This window comes from Crocodylus siamensis, chromosome 1 (assembly GCF_052110815.1).
Source record: "Crocodylus siamensis isolate JL-2025a chromosome 1, ASM5211081v1, whole genome shotgun sequence".
Classification (NCBI taxonomy): domain Eukaryota; kingdom Metazoa; phylum Chordata; order Crocodylia; family Crocodylidae; genus Crocodylus; species Crocodylus siamensis.
This window is the reverse complement of record NC_143395.1, coordinates 219,081,378-219,105,853: the sequence shown is the minus strand read 5'-3', so window position 1 is coordinate 219,105,853 and position 24,476 is coordinate 219,081,378. Positions and strand designations below refer to the sequence as shown.

The 24,476-nt window shown below is 45.8% G+C and overlaps 1 protein-coding gene across 4 annotated transcripts in view; it reads left to right on the top strand.

Moving 5' to 3' along the window:
* The window catches only part of CD58 (CD58 molecule), an 80,226-nt gene that overhangs the window by 18,855 nt on the left and 36,895 nt on the right, over positions 1-24,476 (top strand). For 2 of the 4 annotated variants that reach the window (XM_090056975.1, XM_090056966.1), the window contains exon 1: positions 2,599-2,750. The exons of the other annotated variants lie outside the window; for them this stretch is intronic. In XM_090056975.1, coding sequence (XP_089913101.1) covers positions 2,708-2,750 — 43 coding nt within the window. In that variant the 5' untranslated portion in view covers positions 2,599-2,707. Of the gene's footprint in view, positions 1-2,598; positions 2,751-24,476 lie in introns of those variants that run through there. 4 annotated transcript variants of the gene reach the window in all.

Here is a 24,476-nt window from a genome sequence, read left to right as displayed (position 1 = left end):
TCCTGTGAGAGTGCACCAAGCTACTGGGAGGGAGGGGAATCGCTCAGTCCCTCCTGTTGCAGTTGTTAAGACTTTGCAGGAAGGAATGGAAGATCTGTTGGAAAGAGCAGGACAATGGAAACAGGAGCTGGACTTTCTTGCCTTGTGGTCAAGGCACTTGCCTAGGAAAAGCAAAACTTGGGGCACTTTTACATGTGCTTAAGGGGTTGGGATGAGGTATTTTAATTACAGCAGTTCTGAGATCCACTCTAATTAAAGCGCTGCGCTGTCTGGTGTATCAGCGTCCCCATGTTTCAAAATGGCAGTGGGTGCACTTGAACTAAAGCTTCTTTGACGAGCTTTAATTCCAGTGCTCTTGCCGCCATTAATGACAAGTGGGGAAGTGGATACATGAGATGCAGAGGCTGGCTGGAGTGTGGTAATTACCATGCTCCAGCAGCCTAGATTAATCAAGTCTGCTCCAATGCACTGTAATTATAGCACACTGGAGAAGGCTCTGCACTTGTCTATAGGCACCCTTGGAATGTAGTCCTACTTCAAGGCTTATTTAAGTGTTTTGTCCAAAGAATGTTTGATATAAAAATCATAAGCATTCATGAGAGCAGGAACTGGAACATGGGAACAGGAATATGGAAACCATAACAACCAGGCTCCTTCTCTTGATCAGTGACTGTTCACAGTGAGGCAACTTCAGTAGTAAGAAATGACCAAGCCCCTTGCCCCACTCTAGGCCTACAGCTTGTTGGTTAGTCTAGCATGAGGGAGGTGGTAGAGATTTGAATCTCAGAGGGAGAAATGTAACCCAGATCTCCCACATCCTGAGTGAGTCCTTTAGCCTCTGCATTTCTGGGTTAAAGGGAATGGCTACTGGTATGTTTTGTGTGCAGCCTGATTCCACTGGAACTTTAAAACACAGATGTCTCCAGGGCTAGCCCCAGGGGTAGGGAAGTTGGGTCAAAGGATGGGTGCCTAAACCCTATCCATGTCCCATTTTATTTCCCTCAGTCCTCTTGTGGCTTTGTCCTAAACTCCTTCAACCAAGGTCTAGGCTGAACTCTTTCAAGGACAAATCTTTGCACACCAGGCATTTGAACTTTCCTATTTAGGTTTGGAGGAGGCCAGTACTGTGGCCTGCTGCACAGCTTCCCCATGAACTGGTATACAAAGCAACTCTCCCCTGCTGTCTGCACCTTCTCAGCCATCCTGTCTCAGCTCTGTGCTGGTCTCTCTAGGCAGGAGGCAGGGCAGAGTTGCCCTGTATTCTACCTGACTTTGGACTAACAAGGCTTACTACCTCTCTCTGCTCATCAGTGCCATTTCCCAGGGGCTTCAGAGTGGAGCTCCACCATCTAGGCCATTAGGAAATGCATCTTCCAGGCCAGTGGTTCTCATCCTTTTTAGATGATAGACTTGAGCCTCCTCTCAGAAAACACCAGCTCTTTGTTTTCACTCTTTGGGGTTTGTTTCTTTTTTGCCTACAGACAAATAACAGAGCCATTCTTTTGCTGCAGAGAACTCAGGAGCACCCTAACAGATCAGCATGGTTTTAAAACATGGGTTATGGTTTAAAATCTGTGTTTAACCCACGAATCTTGTTTGTACACCTAACGGTGCTAAGGCCTCCTCAAAAGGGACTCGAGGGAGCCCTGGGTGTCGCGGCTCCCTGGTTGAGAATGGTTGGTCTAGGCAAGAGTTGAGGCAAATCCACGGGTGTGAGCACTAGCACACTTACACCCCACTTTGATTTCTGCTTCACCCAATGTTTAAAACTACCTGTTTCTAGTTAGGCAGAGCTGAGGGAGTCACTTGGCTTCATGGCTCAGCATCATCCTACTGATCCCTTCTTGTTCCACAGGTGCTACTGCCCCTCTTTCCTTTTTTAGAGGCTGTGCCGTTCCTCCCTTGCAGAGCTACCCCTTGTTGTTTTAAATCCAGTATTCAGGGACCAGGCTAAGAGATGGTGGTGGTGGTGGTGGTAGGGATGGAGGAAGATGAAGCCTTGCAGATGGATGTGCTGGGGCGCCATTCTGCAGGTGAATATATTGTAACAGGGGCATGGGTTTCCTTTGGTGGGTTGAGGTAATGAACAGCGACTAGAAGGTGTGTGTGTATGTACATATAAAAGCAGAGTCTGGGCTATCCTATTTACAAACCTGAATCAAGCTTTATACATGCATACTTACACACGATCTCGATAGATGTCTATATATCGATCTCGATAGATGTCTATATACGTAACTGCTGCATAGAGAGCGCCTAGGTAGCTTGATATCTATCTATAGATATCTCTCTACATAAGTTTTTTACAAAAAAAACCAAAAAACAAAACCAAACCCCTTGTTCTGCCATCCCACCCTGCCTCAAGTTGCCCTTGGCAGCCAAGCTCCTGCTTTCCAGGTGACCTCAGCCCAGTGCAGCTCTCTCCATCTGACACCCGAATAACCTTTGCCCTCTGAGCAGTGCTTCTAGTTTCTTGACTTTTTGGGGCAGGAGGATGCCAGGGGGTGCGGAGAGGTGCCTGGCACCGGGGGCACCCCCTTTGCGGACCCCTGGGGCCGGCACGGCTGGGGCTCCTGGAAGAAACCTCGGCATGGACTGGGGAGGAGACAGGGCGAGGCTCTCTTCCTCTTCCTCTTCGCTGCGGCTGGGGCGGTGCTTCCAAAGCTCGCCTTTCGCTTTCGGAAAGGGGAGGCTGCAGCACGGTGACATGGAGCTGCTGGTGCTGGTGCTGGTGTTGAGCGCCCCGGCGGGTAAGGTCGGCGCCCCTTCCCCGGCTCCGCGCTAGCCCTTGGGGACCGAGGGGCGCTCCGGCGGCAGGGCGTGAGCGGGAGCGCGTTGCGTGGCCGGACGTGGTTTCTTGGAAGTCAGCGGCAGGGCAGAGCCGGGCTCTGCCCCGCTACAGCCAAGAGACTCGCCGTGGCTCAGGCCGCCCCAAGGAGGCTCGGGCGGGAGAACCGGGTCCAGCTTCCTCTGCGGGCGCCGTGTGACTGGCTGGGCGTACCCTGCTGCCTTCCCAGAGTGCCGCTGGGCGGGTGTGCCCTGCTCCTTGCCCCCTTCCCCCAGCGTCTTAACCTGGGAGCCCCGCTCCCCACTTAGTGCCTCAGGTTTCTATCTGCTCTGCTCTGCTCTCTTCCCTTATTAGGGGAGGCTTGTCGTTTCTTTGGCGCTAGGATAGAAAGCGCTCAGTGTGGTGCTGTCATTTCTGCCTCTTTGGTATCAGTGGTTTCAACGTTTGAAAGATGCGGCGTGGCTGCTTTTGGGTGTGCTCTATGCAGCAGAGTCGCTGTGAAGTAAAATGAGATGGAATATACTTTTACAGTACACCAATAATCCTATTATACCTCCCTTTCAAAAGGGAATAAAATATATCATACATGTTGTACAATAAGTGTGTTCACCTAGGAAGTATAGAAAAAAAAAGGGCTCTGTAAATTCACGCCCTGTCACGCCCATTAACTTTTCCATGTTGATAGGGCCTTACGAATAGTTGATACTTGTTAACAGTTACTGGCAGGTGGCTGATAAACTGTAACTCCTGGCTTTCAAGGCAGAGGCTTGGTAGCTTTGTTTAGGTGTGGTTGTCAATAAAATGGTGAATGCGTTGTATTTCTGGTTCTGCTTTTCAGAGATAATGCATAAGGGACCTGTCATGTTTAGTGACCTAAGTGTTGAATATGGCATTCGGGTAAGGGAAAAAATTGCTCATCATGCTGCTCCTGAAATACAAGATAGAAACTTCAAAAGAAGTCTCAGAATAAGGAATCTGAATGGCGGTGGGGGAGCAGGGGAGAGATTCCACTTTCTATGTTATTGGTATTAAAAGTAACTGCTGAAAGTTAGCTGTTGGTGCATGATTCACCAGGCAAAATGAAAAATGGTCAGAGCATTTTAGCCAGTTTGACCAAACCGGATGCTTTGAAACAGGAATTCTGCTTGATTTTCTTTAGTGACTTATTTCTTATAGCATAAGAGAATTGCACATGGGTTTTTGTGTTGTTTGGGAGTTTCCTGGGTGTATAAAACAGGATGTATAACATCCCCTTTTTTTAAAGGGCAGTCTTCCTCTCTAGGCCTGTAAATTGCTGTAAACTGTATGAAAAAACTCCTGAAGACTACTTCCCAAGGGCTCCCAGAACCTTTGGATAGTAGCTTTTTATAACCACTCCTCTTTAGCTGAGCTTGTGTAGGGTGCCATGCAAGGCAATGGAGCCCGACGCATGCACTACAATCCACTTTACCTATCCCACTTCTGGCTCGGAGTCTTGGTCTCTGGACTCTAGGTCTGTTCATCTGAGCTTCTGTAATGTTTTGAACAGTGATGCAGGTCTAAACACATGTCGATGCAGTTAATTTTTTAAAGATAACTCACTAGCCCTCTAGGTGCATGCTATTATTTAAAATACATTTCTGCAGCACTTGCAGGCTGAACATCTTGGGGCCTGTTGTGTGATATGGCATAAAAATGTACAGCAGATGAGATCCCTTACCCCACAAGAGCAAGGAGGAGGTGAACAAGCAGATGACTGTGGTAATAGCAGAGGTAGCTGAACAAGTTATATAGCCTAATATGTAGCCACAGATTTCAGTATGTATTTTTTTTTTAAACAGAGTGGTAAGTGTATTATGCCTGCATGAGAAAACCAAAGTACAGGGGGGGTGAAGTAACTTGAACAAGTACAGGTGACAAGGCAGTGGCAGAAGTAGGGTTAGCACCTCAGCTTTCTGGTTCCTAGGGTCCTGTCTGGTGTCTTAGGGCAGGCTTACCACTATACCTAGACTCAGAGGAAATCCTCAAGGCAGGATCATTCCTCTCTAAAACTACTGTAGACAAGTGACTGTCTAACCTGTTATTAAAAACTTCCATGGATGGAGATTCCACAGCCTGTCTAGATAGCCTGTTACACTGCTTGACCAACCTTATTGTGAGAAAATTCTTCCTATCATCCAACCTGCATTTCTCTCACTGCATTTTAGGGGTCACTTCTTCTGTCCCCTATGGCCAAACAGAATAGTTTGCTATAGGGGTCAGCAACATATGGTCCATTGTCTGTGGAGCCATTGGATCTTGGCCTATGGTTTAGTATGGCCTTGCTTGAACAACAGCCTGGTGGTGGGGAGAAGTGGACCAGTTGGGTCGGCAGCATTGGGTTGTTTCAGACCAGAGCCAAGTTGATCCAGCCTACCTATGTAAAACCTTGTTGACTGCTGGTCTATCACTGTCCTCTTTATAACTACTCTTCAGGTATTTGAAGCCCGATAGCAAATCCTTCCTTAATCTTCCCTTTCCCAGGTTGTATCATCTTAGTTCTTTAAATTTCCTTCATAAATTATGTTTCACAGACTTCTAATCACTTCTGTTGATGTCCACCAGACTCCTTCTAACTCTTCTATGTCTTTGTTGAAGTACAATGCCCGAAACTGGACAAAGTACTTCAGATGAGACCTCACCAGTGCGCAGCAGAGTAGCAGAATCACTTCCCTTGACTTGCAAGTAACACTTCTATCAATTTAGCCCATAATGCTATTGGCTTTTTTTTTTGCAACAAGAGTATATGCACTGTTGGTATATATTCGTTTTGTAGTCCTCTTTGCCTCCAGCATCCTTTCCTACAAACTTTTGAATACAAGTATAGAGATGCAAATTGTAAAATCATGTTGTGGCCACTCTGATAAACATGTAGGGGTTTGTCAGGGCTAACATTCAAAATGCATGTTAAATAAAGCTTGATTCAGGCTTGTAAATAGGATATCCCAGACTCTGCTTTTAAATAACTGTCATTCACACAGTGAGAAATCAAAAGAATAAATCAGTATGGGAGCTGACAAACAAAAATATATTTCTATAAATAGCAGTTCAGGAAATCAAGCATGACATGATCTTTGGCAAAAGCCTGTGACTTCCTGGAGAGGGTGACCTTGAGGCTGAGATGTTAGAACTACTTGCCCATGCTAAGATTTGAATGTTTATGAGCTAAGGTGTTAAAAAATGGCACTGAGGTAGTAAACTGAGTTAGCCTGAATCAGGCAGAAGGTAGGGAACTTTAACAACTGAACCAGTTGGTCTCTAAAGGTGTATACCTGGAGCCCTTTCAGAAGGGCAGCAGCTGGTATGTTTTAATTGTTATGTTTGAACAAGCTGAGGATTCAAATGCAGCAAAAGCTTTAGCTTCTGAAAGGGCTCCAAATACACGTGCCCACATCCGAAGGGACCACCCAGGCCTATTCTGAGTGCATCTGTAGATGAATAACATTCCTACCTCTGCCAGGGGTGACTTCATAGACCTTGACTTATCACTTCTTTGAGTCTTGATCCTGACTAACTGTAAAACAGGGCGAATCCTAGTTTGCTCCATGGGGCAAGTTGAGCATGAACAGAGCTGAGGATTGAAAGTAGAAGCAATAATGATTACGGATGACTTTGGCAGTGAACACAGTGGGCTGATGGCCAAGCTGATGTTGCTCTAGTAGTGACGAGTATACACATGGTAGGAGCATTCAATAGAGGTGCACCGATATATTGTTCCATATTGGATATGCACTGATAAAAGGAAAATTGACATTATTGGCAATCAGCATTTTTTGTCAAGTGTAGTTGATAACGTCACCGATAAGTGCCACGTGCAGCCGCAGCATGCTCGTGGTCAAGAATGCAGCCGGGCAGCTTGGACAGCAGTGTCTGGCCAATAGGTCTGTGGGGGAGAAGGGACATGGGGGTGGGGGGAACAGGCAGGGTGGTGGGGGGAAGATCAAGGCCTCCACAGTGAGGGAGGGAGTGGGGCTGGGACAGGCTCTGCCCAGCTGGGGTGGGAGCCATGGGCAGCTTGTTTGGGGGGTGTGGGAAAGCGTGGAGAGGGGGGTAGCTCTCCACCTCTATGTGCACCCCCAGGGAAGGCATGGGGGCATGTGCCCCCTGCATTTGTGCATGGAGTGAGGATGGGCTGCTGCAGGCTTGGGGCCAGGGGCTGCACCAGCCTCTTCCTGATGGGGGGACTGGGCTGGGGCTGCTTTTGGGGTGGGTGGGGGTGGGCTGGGCGGTGGCAGCACTGAGAGCGGGGCTACAGGGTGGGCTATAGCCATCCCAAAATTCACCATAGCCCCGTTCCCAGTGTTGCAGTTGCCTGCCCCAAGCACAGCCCCAGCCCAGACCCCGCACTGGGAAGAGTCTGGCACAGCCCCCGGCTCTCAGCCTGCAGTGGGTAACCTGCCCTCACCTTGTGCACAAATCCCGGGGGTGTGTGCAGCAGCCAGGAGCTGTCCCCATCTCCCCGTGCCTTCCAGACAAGCGGTCTGCAGCTCCATTCCGTTCCTTGTCCCTGCCTCTCTCCCACTCTCTCCCTCATAGAGGGGGGACCTTGATCTGCCCTGCCTTGCACCCCTTCCCTCCCCCACACTCCTTCCCTCTCAACAGGCTTACTGGCTGGATGCTGCTGGGCTGCATATTGACTATCAGATTGGTATTGGCCAATATGGCTGGTATTGGCCCTCAATATCGGCCAAAATAATCATTATTGGTGCACCCCTAGCATTCATGCCTAGTACTGAAATGTGTTCTCCACAGACAGATCCTTACAGCTTTGCAAAGCCGCGCAGAATAAGTTGAAGCTCCACATGGGTGCAGTAGCTTGTTACAGAACCGGAGTTCTTGCAGCTGACGTACAAGTCAGCTTGCTAGCGGTGAAATCTGGGCTTCAGTGAGGCCAGCAGCTAAGTTGTCATTGACTTCAATGTGGGCCCCATGTCACCAGTGGAAAGGAAGTAAACAGAGGTGGTGAAGAAAGGACTTTACCGTACACCTGCATTGTGACAGTTCACATTTTTATTTTTTATCTGACTTTCTTCCTCTTTTTATTTAGCATTTTTCTATGTTGCTCAATGATTAGCTTGCTGATGTAGCAAAATGGTTGGAGGGAGGCATGTTCTTGGTTTTCCCCCTTCCCAGCCCCAGTGAGAGGCAGAGGGACATAAACATTCTCTTTAAAGTCTCTGCAGTCTTTCTGATGGGTATGAAATGAGAGAGGTTGCTTTAGTCAGTGTTTGTAAGCTGACCAAAGGGGTTTGCAAGCTCCTCTCATGTTACTGTAAAGCACCACTTTCCCTGTCCCTCTGCATATTCTGCCATGAAAACTGATTTTCAAGGAAAACATGAGGCTTTTGTTCCTTTCTGCTTTTTTTACAGTGGAAAGGTTTGAAAGGGTCGGGGTCCCCCCCCAAAATAGCCCAGAAGAAAAACCCATACATTTTTATTCTGCTTATTTCTTTTGATTATAGGAATGTGCAGTTTGATCTCCTGGAGCTTTTCTGGATACTTCCTTGAATGAGTCAGAGATCATCTGGGAATTGCTGGGGTTCATACAGGAAAGGGCTGGAATACTGAATCTTTTCAAATGGATGTTTTCTTCCATTTGTTGGACAGGCAGTGTGGTTAAGTAGGTATTAACAGAAATGGAATGAAAGTCACTTTTTCTCCACCCTCAATTTTTCAGGTGTTTTAGCTTCATAGATACAATGCCTTAGTTCTATGTCTCTAGTGAGTCCTCCAGGATGAGTGGGAGATGAGATCTGAATGTCCAATGGAAGAAGCATAAAAAGAAAAGATGCCAGATTTGTAAACCAACTGGCCTATAAACACAAATCCTTCCTGATTTTTTTTTTGTAGCAAAGTTGTTTCAGGGATGGCATGAGGCTCCCCGGTGACCACACAACCCCTGCCCTGCTCCAGCTCTAGGGTGCCCTCCCCTTCTCACCTCACCTGCCATGCTTTGATGTATTTGTTTGATCAAAAAGAAGGCTGTCTAAGGGTCCTAGAATAAACCCCAGTTCTTCTAGCCACTAGCAGGTCCCTCCTGAACCCTGTTCTGGTCTCTCTTCTGCCCCTCTCGGGCTAAGTGGGTCTTCCTGATCTGCCTGTGCCACCCCAGGGTACTTGTAACCCAAAGACCAGTTACATGGCTCTGACCACCCCTTACATCACACCCATGCCTCATGGGTGTTACTCTGCAATCCCTCCTTTTGTCTGGGCCTCAGCCTTCTCTCACTCCCCCTTTTGTCTTTTGCTGGGCCTTCTAGGTCCAGCCCGCTGTGCATTATGCTTCCAAGGGGGTGACGGAAGGAGATAAGAAGTCCTCCCTTCCAAAACTGTAATTTTCGCAAAGGCATTAGTCCCAGCTAATTAACCCCTCCCAGTTTATAGCGAAATGGCTTTTGAGTTCCAGTCCCTGTTTCTATTACTTGGATCCTAGGCCCACTGGGCTTGTCTCCGTCCTGCTCTGGGCAATGAGACTGCTTTGGGTCTGTCTGTCTGGGCTTCTGGCCCTGTCTCCACTCTGCTCTGGGTGCTGAGAATGCTTTGGCTCAGCCTGTCCTGGCTCCAGCCCTGTCTCTGCCCTGCTTCAGGCATTGAGCCTACTTTGGCTCTGTCTGTCTGGGCCCCTGGCCCTGCCTGACTTCCACCTGAAATAAGCTACTCTCTCCTTTGTGGCTGTTGCCTGCTTTTGGGCCAAAGCTCACTGTGTCCTGGGCCCTTAGCCCTTGGTGGGCTCAGGACACCTCCCACATGTCTTCAGACACTACTGGGACCTCCCCTAACCCCTGATAGTCCCAAATGCAAACCACCAGATTAAACGGTAACAAAAAAATAAGCGCACTGGTTATAACATAAACTAAACCTGTGCTGAGTCCAACCATCAACAGTAGCTTAGTGTCAGAGCAACCATGCCCACTCCTTTTCCTGGGTTATATCCCCCTGAGGTTTTGTCAAGTGAGTTCCCACTGTGCAGCTGGATCAGTGTGTTTTGCGTTCACTGGCTGACAGTTTCCCTTTCCTGGCTACATTTCAGGTTTTGGGCAGGGTTTTTATTTTTTCCTTTTCATAGAGCAGCATAAAAGCAAAGCAAGGTAATAGGGAGTTTTGAGAAGTTTCAAACAAACCGTTATGAATGAGAGCAATCAATACTGTAAATCTCAGATAATTCGTTGACATGGGGCCACCATTTGTATAGGGGATTTCCTCCTCTGGTAGGCTAATTCCTTTGAGTAAGTTTGTGTTACAGGCCCTCTCTTCTCCTGCAGGAAAGGGGACATTTTGGTGCTTTAGGATAGTGTCCCCATGAGTGCACATGTGCAGTTGGTGCCACTGCAAATGGGCTTGTGCAAACCCATATGTGGTACTGCAAACTGCAGTCAGTATACATGTACCTGTTTGCTGCACTTCAGATTTGCAGCAGGGCATTTTTTTTTTTTTTGATGCTGGGAAATCCCAGTGTTAAACCCCTCCCACAAACCATACTGCAAAGAAAAGTGATGTGGCTCACATGGCAACACCATGTGCCACCAGAATGGGAGCCTGACCAGCCAGAGCCTGAACAGCTGGATTGGTGCTGCTGCTGTCCTAGGAGGCCTCCAGGATCCCAGATTAGGGCCAGCACTTGCAATACCTTGCCTTCCTACCCAGAGCATTTTGCCACGCATTAAGCCTATGTACAGGGGTGTGCGTTGCGGTGCAGTGCTTTTTTTCACCATGGCTCCTGTTCGTGGGGATGCGGCCTAGGGTTGCATATAGGAAAGGCTATAGTATAAATTTAGGGGGAGAACAGTCTTTCCCTGTCCTCCCATAAAGTGCCAGGTTCATCATCTGTAGTGCCTTATGATAGCAATGAATGATTTAATAATGATTCAATAAATAATTGTCTATAAATGATGGTTAACAGGACTGGGGTGAAACACAGCACCTTATCGAGAGACAATTTTGCAAGGCTAAAGCTGTCAGTGTATTGGGATATAAGTAGGCTTGGCACGATTGCCATATATAGATGTTTATAGATAAAAAATTGAATGTCATGGCACACTCACAGACCGATGGAAAAATATTTGTCAGTAATCATTGGAAGAGGAAGTATGGGGAAAAAAAAAGAAATTTCAGGATGGGGGTTAGGAAATCTGGGGCAGGGGGTGCTGTGTGCACATGTGTGTACACACCGACTATGACTATGGATCCTGGCTGCAGGACCCATATGAAGTGGGGGTGGGCAGAGGTCAGGGCTCTGCCCACCCCCAGCAGCAGAAAAAACCCAGGCTCTCAGCTGGTTCCATGGGACTATGGGAGATGACAGGGCCCAGGCTACTCCTCCAACACTGCTCCAGGCTGGCAGAAGAGAAGCCAGACCCTGGGTGGGATTGCAGAGGAAACCCAGTGGCTGCACTAGGAGGGGACAGGGGAAGGGCCTCACCTGCTCAGGGGCTGCTCTGGTGCTGTGCTTGCAGCCAAGTTTCCCTGGAGAGATGCACACACGCAGAGACGCAGACATGTGCGCACATCCCCACACAAACAGGCACTCACAGAGACTTGCACACACAGGCCAAACTCCCATAGAGCTGTGGCCAGTGGCACCAGGCTCCTGGGCTCCGTGCTGCCAACAGCTCTGACCCTTTAACCTCCGCTCCCAGCACAGCCTTACTAGCATGGCCCCCAGCTCCTGCATTGACTGCCCAAATTGCTGCCCAAGGAGTAGTGCGCAGGTGGCGCAGCCTGGTCTCTCTTCACCCTGCCTAAACATTTAAATTGATAAAACTGAAATAAATGCTTAGAAATAACCATTGCTTTTTTTTAAGTTGTCAAAATATTAAAAACATGAATTCTGCCAAGCCTAGATATAAAGTAGTAACAGTAATATGAGGAGTGAGTGTGTCAAAAGGCAGACCTATGGTAAAGCAGTGATAACATAACTTGCCTAGGTGCAGGGGAGGGAGAGATCTCTTTTAGCGTAATGCTGAGTACTGTAGTGAATGGAGTCCTAGAGAGAAGGCAGAGGTCAAGTCAATAAAGCCATATGTGCAGAAGCCTTTGTACTCAAACTTCCCCTCTCCATGATAATATCTGTGCATGACCAAGATTAGCAAGAAAGGGTGTGCTAGCTGCCTCAACCATTACATCAGCCACTACTGAAATGTCTACTTGGCTCCAGGAAGCTGCCCAGGACTTTAAGGCTTTCATTTGTTACTAGTAGCACTGGTGATAGCAGTGGTGAGAAAATGGAAGAGGGGAAAAGAGAGATCCCTAGGGTACACAAAGCCTGACAGTGGCTATACTTCGCAGGCAGGCTGTGACACTAAACATTAGGAAAGGTTTTGTAAATGAATGTGTCTGGCTAGAAGCAGCCTGAAGGGGACCTTGGTACTGAACAAAAACAGCCACTGCTCAGGGGGCAAGCACTTGAGTTAAAAGGCAAAGGTAGGAAAGCTACCTTTAAGAAGAAAGAGATAAACAGGAAGGATGCGGAGGGTGCCTGAGGAGAAGGCATCCCCTTGGACCTAAAAATCAACCTCAGTGGAGCGTGTTGGCTTGCAACATAAAGGAAGCTACCCAATGGAAACTAAGGATGTTTAAGGAACGCTGAGCTGAAGACAGAAATGCCGAGATGAATGGTTTCAGTGCCAAAGCTCTGAACTGCATTCAGGCAAAGTTTGGGTCTGTCCACCCCTGAGTTTGGACACAGGGTGGGGGCTTTCAGGTTCATGGCAGAGTGTCAGGCTCCTCTGTGATGAGAGGGGACAGTAAAGAGGGGATACAAGGGAACCAAGGAAGATACAGAAGGGAGGTCTGTATGCGTGCACTTGGCACAGCGGGTGCATGACTTGGGAAAAGCAAGCAGGAAAAAAGGAAAGCAGGGAGGATTATAAAAGGGACGGAGGGTAAAGGACAAAATAGAGGTTCATAGGATGGACAGGGACATAGGGAGTGTAGGAATACATGGAGACTGGATAGGCAGCTAAAGGGCTTGGAACAGGCTGAAGGGCAGTGGAGGAGGAATGTACAGGAGACAGGGATTCAGCCTTCAGTTTGTGTGGCTGGGGAGACTGGGGTGACATGGCAGAGGGCACAGGGAAAGGGAGAGTCTGTCTGCCCTACTTGGAATGTTAAAACTGTTCAGTTATCAAACAGGAAGCACTTGAAGTATTTAATTTGGGTAAAAGCTTGCCCAATTTACCTTTAAAACCCAACATCTTTGCATAGAACTTTGTCACCACCTCACTTCTCTCACTGCCACTGCAATGAATGGTTTGGGGTGGGGAATGGCATGTCAGTTATCAGTGAATATCTTGTCAAGACATAACATGAACCATCTTCCCCAGTGTCATGCAGCACTACTGTGGTTTTTTTGTTTTAAAGCAGCATTACTTTTCTGGGTTGTTTTCTATACTGTGATGACATCTGTGGTATGCAACATTGCTTTTAAAAATAGAGTCCCACAGTAGTCAGTCCCAAAGTGTAGTGTCAGCAAGAAGTGTTTCTCCCTTTTTTTTTGGTGTTTGTAAAGCATGTAGCAGGCAAATCACATCTCCCACCTCCCAAGCACCAGAGTGCAGCCTTTATTCATGAGGCGAAGGTGGCGGCAGATGGAGCACTCGGGTGAGAAGGGGAAGTAGCGGGTTCCACTAGAGTCTCTGGGCTCCTATAGACATGCAGCGAGGCTGCTCCGACATTCTGTGAATCCAGCACGTCTTGAGTAGGCTCGATTTTAATAGAGTCGGTTGGAGTACGGAAATTAATGCGTTCCAGCAGTCTCTGGCGTCACGTGTATCAGCGTCCCCACGCTGAAAAATAGTAGCAGAACGCTTTGAACTAAAGCTGGTTCACTGAGCTTCATTTCAAAGCAGCTTGCTGCCATTTTTCAGCACGGGGATGCTGATTCAAGCGATGCTTGGGGTGCTTTTAATTAGTGCGACTTGCTAATTAATGTGCCTTGCCCCCCAGCCTCTCAGATCTCATCTGTAAACGCCCTCTGTTCCAAGGAGTGTTTTTGTGTATTGTCCAGCACATACTTAATTAGGAATACTTGCTGGCTGAGTTTCATCACTGAGTCATTGTAGAAAAAGGACTGTTTTTCCTTTTGACTCCAGCTGTATCTCAAAGGCCCCTGCGTAGTTCTTGAAAGAAAAGGGCTGAGGCTTCTTATTTTCTCTCACATTCCCAGGGGGGCGGGCCTGCATGAATCCTTGAGTATACGGCACCTAAGCCCAGGAGAAGGTTTGGATTTCAGCCGCATGCTTCAGTGGTTTCCTGTTGGCTACCTTGGGTAGCACTCCACTTGGTGTGTGCTGGATCTTATTTTGAGATAGGTGCATGACCATCTTGCAGCCCCAGGTCTTTCTGTGGATTTAATTCCTCTCAGTCCTGACCTTAACAGTTCAGTCAGGCAGATCTCTGAGGCCGCACAGAGCCCTGTGTCCCCCAAGAAGAACTTTTCGCTATTCCTGTCCCATGTATACATGCATGCACACAGGCTTGCATGCAACGCCCCCGCTCAATCCATAGGCTTGCTGAGGTGAATTCAGGGAAATTCACAATAAAAGAAAACACTAAGAAACAAAACACTTGGAAGTATGTTTTAGTAGCATTCAGGTTGCATCTTACTAAAATAATGGATTCCCCCCGCTTGCCTGCTCTCCCCAAAAAAGAAAGAAAGGAAGAAAAGAAATCATTCCACCCAACTTCAGAGAGGGGGATGGAAAGAAACAGAACATGCTTGTATTTCTACACACTGCTCCATGCTACCATTACAGCTGTAATCAGTCTGTGAATCTTGTTTGGCATGTAAAGGAGATGGTGGGCAGTCTGTTTTCAAAGAAGCACAATGGGTGCCCCTTGCAGGTGTAGCTTGAACATAAGCCATGTATCTGTGGCAGGAAAAATAGCAGAGGCAATTTCTCTAGAGCAGTAGGGACCAACCTTTTTGGCTGGCATACCACAAATGAACCTTGCACCCTCTCCAAGTGCCACTATGATCTTCTTCCCCTGCCTGATCTACTGCTCTGCTTTTTGCTCCATGCCCTATTTTCTACTATGCTTCCTGTTCTCTTCCCAATCATCCAGGTGACAAACAGAGGCTGTCCATGCCGCTTGTGGCATGTGTCACAGGTTAGCCACCCCTGCTTTAGATTAGGGGGGCTTTTTGTCATCCTGACGACCAATTCGGAATCCTGCCTGCAGGGATACAAATTTGATGCCAAGGTGAGCAGTGGCAGCACTAACTCTCATGGCTGCTAAACCCTCTGTGTCAGGGGGGTTGCACCTGTAGGGTTATCACTCCTGTCAGTCCCCATGCTACCAAATTGCTGGGCTGAGATCCCCAAAGGGGACACAGCTCAGTGCCAGTGAGAAAACCAATGAAGGTATCAGCCTCTGTGCTGGCCTTACCAATGCAGCAACTCTGCAGTTAATACCACTTCTGCTTGTTTAGCTACTGATTGTTGTGTTGTTTTCAAAAGACCAAGGAGTTAAGCTTATAGAAAGATAAGGCTTGTTTATACAAAGAACAGTACCTTGCCTACAGTTCTGCTGTTTCCTCCTGCAATCCCCTTCTGCTACGTATAACACTCTTAAGTATATCCACACATCTTCCCCCTTTATATGTAGCATTTCCCGTATAATACTAACATTGCAAGTTTAGTTCAACCCATAGTTAAAGTACATTGGCTTTTTAGCTCTAAGTGATCTTTTCAGTTTCTCTGCATTTTTGATCCTTATTGGTTTGGTTTTTATTTGTTTTTCTTGTTCAGATGTCTCTACTTCTGTGTCATTTTCAATCTTGTGTGTTGTTTTTTGTTGCTTTGATGTTAGCTCTGTTTCCTTTGGTGAATCTTGTGATGCTGTTTCTTTTCTCCTGCAAGTGTCATCTGTTCTTTCTTGACACGTGTCCTTCCAGTGTGACTATTTTATAGGATCTGGGAGCTACTTGATGGGAAACTAGTGCTTTTTGTTTTCACATTTGCCCATCTGAAATAAGCACCATATTTCTATTGTGCAGTTGTGGTAACTCCCTGGAACCCCTGTCATAGTACCATTTTTGTTTGAGTTTGCAAAATGTTTTAAATGTTTTCACATCTTTTCATTTTGATGAGTATTGCCCACCAGATTTGGCAGCCTGGTTTTGAGTTTCCTGTTAAACAGTATTTCTGCCGTGTAATGTAAGAGTGACAGGTAACCATTGGTGTGTGAATCTGTAGCTTTTTTCAACAATTTATTCACTGTTTGTACTCCATTTTCCACCAGACCATTGGGTTGTGGGAATTTAGAACATGAAGTGTTGAGATGGAATCCATATTTATTTGCAGGCTCAAGACAGTTGAATTGAGGTCCGTTGTCTGTTTTCACAATTTGTGGAATCCCAGGTCTAGTAAAAATCTATTTGATGTGAGTTATGACATGGTTTGCTGTTGTGCTTTTGAGCAGTGCAGTTCAGGATAGTAAGAATAATAGTTCACCACTAATACATTATTTTTTCCTGCATGTATGAATAAGCCAATGCACACTTGATGCCACAGAGCTACGGGCTCCTCCATGACCATCATCAGCTCTTTTTCTTTGTGCTGGTCTGTACTTCAGGCATGTTGTATAAGCCTTTGCAGCATCTTATATGTCATTATTTATGTTGGGTCAATATAGAGCACTCCTTGCTCTCCTTTCGCATTTTTCAATGCCTAGATGCCCCTTGTGTATTCTGTTTAACATGTCTTTCTTTAGCACTGCTGGAACAACAAGTTGTGAGCCTTTGAACATTTCAAAATGCCATCCAGTACTGACAGCTCTTCCTTGAACTGAGAGTAAAAGCTAGGTATTTGTTTTCCAGGCCAACAGCACAAATAGCTGTTACCACTTTTGGTAATGTGGTGTCCTGAGCAATAGCTTCTGCCATTAGTACCCACATTGTATCCATCTCTGACAAGAAACACTCTTTTAATTAGATTAACACATACTATGTCCGAGTCTGGAATTCTGTCATTTTCCATTGTCATGTGCTCTGGACAATGTATCTGCAATAAGTAGATGTTTTTCTGGCATGTACTGTATGTCTAGATCATATATTTGCAGTTGAAAGAAAAGTCTCTAATCTGTGTGGAATGTCTGATAACCCTTTCTTTGCTATAGTTACCAAGGATTCATGATTAGTTTCAGCTGTCACAAACTTGCCATAGATGAATGTATGAAATTTCTTACAGCCATATACCAGAGCTAAACTTTCTTTCTCAGTTTGTGCCTATAGACACTCTGGACTTAGAGAGTGCCTTAGATGCATGTTACTGGACTCTCTCTAGCTATCCCCATGGTTTTGAAGTAAAGCTGCTCCAATGCCTTCTTTAGAAGCACCTGTTGACAATTTAATGCATCTTTTAGGGTCATACATAGTATTTTAGTACTGGAGCTTTCATTACTTTTTCCTTCAAGTTTTTAAATTCGGGTGCATGTTCATGTTCCCACATCCACTTAGAATTCTTTTGTAGGAGTGATCTAAGGTGTTTGGTCTTCTCTGATAAGTTTGGTAGATATTTCCCTACAAAATTGATCATTCCAAGTTATCTTTGCACTCCTTCCTTAGTGGGTAGCATGCTTGTAATGGCTTTAACCCTTACAGGATTGATTTGCACCCTTTTCTCAGAGAGCTTTTCCCTTAGATATGTAATAATTTTAACCTTGAATATTTTTGTTTGTTAGGTTTCAAACCTATTCTGCAAGCTCTTTCTCATGCCTTTCTTAGCTTCAAGTCATGTTCTTCCATAGTACTTCCATGTATTTACTAATATATCATCAGTATAAACCATAGTTCCATCAAGACTTTCAAAAATGTGTTGCACCTTTCTGTGAAATACTTTAGATGCAGAACACAGTCCAAAAGGAAGCCTATGAAAGCAATACCTTCTAAAGGGCGTATTGAAGGTACATAATCTAGTGATATTCTTTTTTAGGGGAACTTGCCAAAACCCAGAAGAGGCATCCGAAGTGGAGAAATATTTAGCTTCTCCCATGTTGCCAAATACCTCTTCTCTGGTGGGAATAGGAAAATGTTCCCTTTTGATGTAACTGTTCTTTTGCTTAGGATCCAGAGACTATCTCAAGGACCCACCTTTTTTTTTTCTATTATGAGCACTGAATGAACCCAAGCAGCTGGTTGCTTTACTTTTTCTGTTATGTCCATTTTAACAAATCTAGCTAATTTCTTTTTCAGTTTCTTCTTTAGTACAAGGGGAACATTTCTTGGAGCACGTAAGGTGGGAGTATCTGGTTCTTTTAATTCTATCTTGTACTCAGTTGACAGTTTCCCTATGCCTTGAAACGCATCATAAAATTCTTCTGTGTTCTTGCTTTCTAGTTCCTCAGTGGCATCCATTCTCTTAATCAAACTTAAAGTTTTACACATTTGTAACCCAGTAATTTGCACTAGCTTTCCTGGGACTGTTACAAGCTGAATTAGTATTCTATTACCCCTGTGTCTAACATGCAGTGCACAAACATTCTTGGTTGCAATCATGTTCCCATTATATGTTCTAAGTCTTACTTTTTTATTCTCATAGTACACCAGTTTAGTTTTCATTTTTTTGAATAATATATTCTGGTATTACATTGACCTGTGCCCTTGAATCTAATTTAACAGTTATCATTAGTCCATTGATATTTGGGGTGATTGTCTAATCCTCAAAAGAATTCTTCTGTTTCCTCATTGCTTAGAGCATGCACCTACTGTTTCTTGTGTGGTGTATCCTGCTCCTTTCTGCACTCTTGTAAAATAAATTGAATCTTTTGCCTCTGTTGCAGTGCTTACAAAATGCAGGGTTTGTGGTAACCCCACAGCATCTTTGTTTTTTCAAGCAATTCTCTTTGGCCTCCACTTGCCTTCTTCATAGTGAGGTTCTCCTTTCTGTATTGTTTGTGTGTTGCCTTGGGTTTCTGCAGTCTTGTAATGATGTCTAGTTCAGTGTTTTCTGTTTTTTCCTCCAGCTTCTGCAGCTTGACATTTGTTATCTCAGCCACTTGGCAGATTCTAACTTCCTTTCCCAAATTAAGCTCAGGATCCTCTAGCAGTCTTTTCCTGAGGATTATATCCTTTATATACCCAAGACTATGTGGTCTCCGATAACTGACTTTAGTCTGACGTCTTTGTCAAAGTCCTCTATTGCCTCACATTATTTCTGCTGTCTCGTGGAAATTATACTGTTCAAAGGTTTCATTTTGTTTGGGTATACAATATTCATCAAACTTTTTATTACTGTGCCATAGCTTTTCTGTTCTGCTTCTGATAGTTGTAGGCTCTTATAAAGAGGCAGAACTTCTAGATCTGCTGTATTAAAAAAAAATAGTTACCTTTACTGAATCTTCCTTCTCTCCTCCATCATAGATATGGTGAAGCTCTCCTTAAATTTGTCCCAGTTTTCTGCTGCATTGTTAACTCTTCTGGAATTCTGAGATGCTCCATTTCTTTCTTTTTTTTTTTTTTTTGTCTTTCTTTGCAACTCTCTTGAAACCATGTGTTTTTCTCAAAAGACCAAGGTGTTAGGCTTATAAAACAATAAAGTGTGTTTATTCCAAGAGCAGTACCTTGTCTACAGTTCTGCTGTTCTCTCCTGCAATCCGGGTCAAACATAACAATTTATACATAACATGCTGAAAAGTATCCACACAGCAGTAAGTCATCTGGGCCATGGGACTAAAGGAGATGGACGCCCCTGCTTTAGATGTAGAATGGAAAATTAAAAGCATCTACTACTGGTAGGTGGAATGTCGCACTCACCCAGCTGGGACAAGGGCACATAGTTACCCCTAGCCTAGCTGAGTTCTTAATCAGGAAGGCAATATTGTGGTGCTTCTTAACTTTGCATAATTATTAAGACTTGTCTGTGTGAAACTTAACATTGGAAGTGCAGCCCAGGCCTTCTTGTGAGCACGTTACAATCTAAACTGAGTAGGAGGAAGAAGCCTGGTGTGAGGAGAGGAGAATAATGGAGGAAGCAGGACATGCAACAAAATTGTGACACTGAAACGTGATGTGGTGATATATCCTGGTAGTACCCTTTTCTTTAAAAAAATCACATTTTTGTTCTATTCTTGGCTGTTTGAGGAGCTGGGAGGGGTAAAAGATGCACTTCAATGACTCCTTTGAACAGTGGGTTGACGGAGCTAAGAAGGAATGGGGATTTTGGGTGGCTGTGATCAAAGATCTTAATGCAGTACTGAAGCACCGTATTATCTTGTGGTGATGGGACATGCATGGCAAGAGCAAAGGAGGAGGGGAGAACTGAGGGCAAGAAAAGAAATGTAGCCAAAGTGGGTTCCTACCCCCTGCCTTGAGAATACAGACTAGCTGTAGCTCATAAGGATTTCATTGTAATGGAGTTGTCCTGTATTAACACAAACAAGAAATACAGGGGCAAGATTCTGTCCTACAAATTGTTCTGAAACGTTTGATGCAATTACTTCTCTGATAGAAGCTGGAGATTTCAAAAGACTTCAGTGCAGCAACTTTTCATTGTATATAGATTCTCTCTGAAAAGGGATCTGGCAGGAGCCAAGAGGGAGTTCTCCCTTCTCTCACTAGTAGCGGGGTGAAGAGGCTGTGGAAGGTAGCCATGTTGATTGCTTAGATACAGGGGCGGGCCAACATCATGCAGTGGAATACTTCATCCCTCATGGGGACAGCCGCTCTGCCTCAGTGGGGTGTGCCCAATCGGGGTCACCCTACTGCTGCCAGTGTATTGTCTAGGGATAGCTCTATCACTGGAGCCTGACCTGTGGGAATGAATCCTTTGCTCTTTGGTAGCCTCCTTGAAGTAATGGGGACAGTTGTCCCTTCTGTTCCCACCTGTATATGACCCAGTTGAGAGGCTGAGGTGGCACGTCCCTTGTGATGGACAGGAAATGAATGAAGGTCTCTTCTATTGCCTAATCTTGATCTTTTTGTTCCTCCCGTCATTGGCAGGAAAGTATGAGAGTCCAGAAAGCTCCTTCTGCCAATCTCCATTCAGAGTCTCCTGCTTTGTCTTTGATTTGCTGATCAGGGAGAAGAGACAGCTCTGAGGGCAGCTCAGCTCTCCCAAGCTGTAAACCTGGGGACTTTGTCATGCTTTTAGCTCAGCTTTCCCTCTCATTTGAATGGTTGAGAAGGAGGAGAGGTAACAAGTGAATTTAGGGCAAAAATTATTTAGGACAGTGACAGACTGCTCTCTTGAGGGCCCCCTACTTGTAGAGTTCTCTTTGAGGGCGTGGAAATGAGGACTATTGTTTCCCATTCCTCATTTCCACAGAAGCCAGGCCATGAGCGTGTGGCTTAGGGTTCAGAGGAGTTTTGAGGTGCAAAACTACAGACAGAAGGGTGAGAAATAGGAGTAAACTTCCCTCTGAACTCCAGAGAACTAGAATAGCTTGGATCCCTGGTCCTGTTAAGAAGATTAGAAATGCCATGCTGGGTCAAATCACAGCCCAGTATCCAGTAGCTCACAGGCATCCCATCCGTAGCCCCACCAAGTCCTGAGATCTTCTGGTCATCCTCTTCCTGGCTCTGGCCAAGGCCAAGGCCAAGTTGTCCATCTATAAGACCAGGGGCTGTTTTCCTGTTGCTCCTCTATGTGTGTCTCCAGGCAGTTTCATTGGGTGGTGTCCACAGGCTATTTGGGTACCTTTTTGAGGGACAGTGGGGACTAGCCAGTGTTCATTCCTTGGTGTCTGCCCTTGGAGCCCTAATTATTAACCTTTGTCCTTCACTCCCTTCTCTGTGTTTTTTTTTTTCTTTTTCTGTTTTTATCTCAAGGATTTAACTGAGCTTCTGAGCCAACAGTTGCCTAATTCTACTGCTGTGAGAGTTAATAAATAGTGAATCCCTACTTAATTTTTTACACCTTTGAAGGCATTATATATATACCGCTGTTATCTTCTCTTCCCGTGCCCCATCTCATTTTTAAATGTGGTTGGACCATGTCTGCTTCTGCTTGGAAGGAGAGCAGGATATTAAGTCAAATGGGCCACTGATTGTGTTTTGGGATAGCAGGAAGGCAGCCAGTTTAGAAGAACTGTTGTTCTGATCTGGTCCAGCTAAGAGACACGATCATGGATTAGATGGATTTGATCTGTGCTGGTATGCGTACACATTTTTAGAAAGGGCACCTTTTTGCTGCCTATATTCCTACTGTGTGCACCTTGTTTGTAACATCTACTGTGGTTTACAAACAGTGAAATCTGTGCTTCCACACCAGGAACTCATTATGGCTGGCAGTGTGAGAAACAAAAGGAGCACAGGATGATTTGCAGATTTGAAGATTCTTGAGGTCAGTTAGGAAAAGATAATTTTTTTTACTTGTAAATGAAGCTGGGACGGGTGGGGGTGGGGGTCAAGAGTAGGATTCTTCACTGCTGTTTTGGCAGTGTTGCTTTTTCCGACCATGACCACTGGTGAAAAGGAAACTGTCCTGTTTGCCTCTGAAGAATCTTAAAAAAACACTGCTTCACTTTATTTTGGACTTGCTCTTCCACCATCAAAGTCAGTAGCAAAGCTTCAGTGGAACAGGATGAAACTCTTAATACCTATAGGAGTTGGATTTTGTAAATGTATGCAAGTACACACCAATACTTCTATATATGTCAATGCGGCATTCTTATGATCCTAGCTTTGAGACTGACAGTCACAGGAAGCAGGAGGAAGCAGTTTGCATGTAGCTATTGCTGAGGGCTTGGGTAGGGATTGTTTTATCTGAAAATATAATAAGCCAGGAGAAGTGAACAAAAAGGTTTGTGTGTAATTGAATGTACTCCTACTTGGGGGAAAGTGGTGATGTGAGAGCCTGGATATGTACCTGGAAAGGTATCTGCATGTGGGTCCCATAAGATTGTTCTTGTGTTTAAAGCCTAAGCAGCTGTGGAAGTGTTTGCAGGAAGGGGGGGAGCTTTGGGTGGAGCTTTAGTATTTCTCTTCCAGAGGAAAGAGGCAACGTGACTTCCATAGCTCTCTTGCCTGCCTTCTTCATGACCCTGCTGTATCGAAGTGGCTAGTAGCATAACTAGGGGTGGGTGACAGGGGTACCAGCCCAGGCACCAACTTGGAATGCCAGAATTGTCCCCCATCCCCCACAGTGTCTGTACTGTGGGAGCAAGAGCAGCCCATGTGCAGACCCTGTGCTGCTTTAAGCAAGAGATGGGGTGGGCAGAACATGAGGCAGCAGCAGCAGTCACTGGGGACTGTTTGGGGTAAGACTTTTGTGCCGCCCCTGCCCCTGCTCTCAGAACTGCCCTCCCCACCCTGACTCTTGCAACCACACCCCACCCTGCTGTCCCACAGGGTTTGCCAACTGTGCAAACCCTGTTTGTTTTATGCCCCTGCAAGTGGCAAAAAATGGCTGACAGACGTCATACAGGACCTCTTCTGTATCAGATGGCATCAGACTCTGCTGTCTCTTGCGGATCTGTGTTATGCAATTTTCAGTTTCTCTCCATTGTTTCATCCTTGTTTTTGTTGATATATATTTCTGCACATGACAGTTTGTTTGGATATGTGTGTATATGTGGTTATACATAAGTATGTATTTAATATATGATTGTGGGTAGCACTAATATCTTTACCTGACATTTCCAGTGTTAAAACCTCTGTTTCAATTGCTTACTGCTTTGTCCAGCTTTTAACCATTAGGTATGGGCAGCATTTAACCAAATAGGGTGTTGCTTATGAAAGTTCATGCCTTTCTGAATGAGTTAGTTTCTAAGGTGTCACCCTGCCCTGCTTTCTACCTGACTTGAGACTATAATGGCTATCCACTTCTGTGCCCATTTGGTACAGAATTTTACGTTGTACTTATTTCATAGTTTCATAGTTGGTAGGGCTGGAAGCAACTCAAGCAGATCATCAAGTCTGACCCCCTGCCATGGCAGGAAAGAGTACTGGGGTCAAATGACCCTGGCCAGGTGTTCGTCCAGCCTCCTCTTAAAGATTCCCAGGGTAGGAGCCAGCATCACTTCTCTTGGAAGTTGGTTACGGATCCTAGCTGCCCTGACAGTGAAGTAGTGCCTCCTGATATCTAGCCTGAACCTACCCTCTGCCAGCTTGTGACCATTATTTCTTGTCACTCCTGGTAGTGCTTGGGGGAACAGGGTGCAGTACCTTGCACCTTGTCAGTGTTGAAACCCATCCTGTTCTCATCCGCCCACCCCTGTAACCTGCCTAGGTCCGATTGCAGCCTATTCCTTCCTTCTGGTGTGCCCATTTCTCCCCACATCTTAGTGTCATTTGCAAATTAAAACAGGGTGCTTTTTACACCCTCGTCCAAGTCACTGATGAAGATGTTGAACAGTGCGGTCCCAAGGACTGAGCCCTGGGGGACCCCACTGCCCACATCCTTCTGGGTCGAAAATGACCCATCCACCACCACTCTCTGGGTGCGGCCCTCCAGCCAACTAGTGACCCATTTGACGGTGTAGGTGTCAACGCCACAGTCCCCTAGTTTTTTAATGAGAATGGGGTGAGAGACAGTGTTGAAGGTCTTCCTATAGTCCAGAAAGACTATGTCCACTGCTACCCCTGCATCTAAGGATTTTGTGACCTGTTCCTAGAAGGCCACCAGGTGGGTCTGACAGGACCCGTCTCTAGTGAACCTGTGTTGGTTGCCCCTAAGCATAATCTTGTTGTCTGCCTCCAAGTTTTTCTTTCTGGCATGGAAGGGAGAGCCAA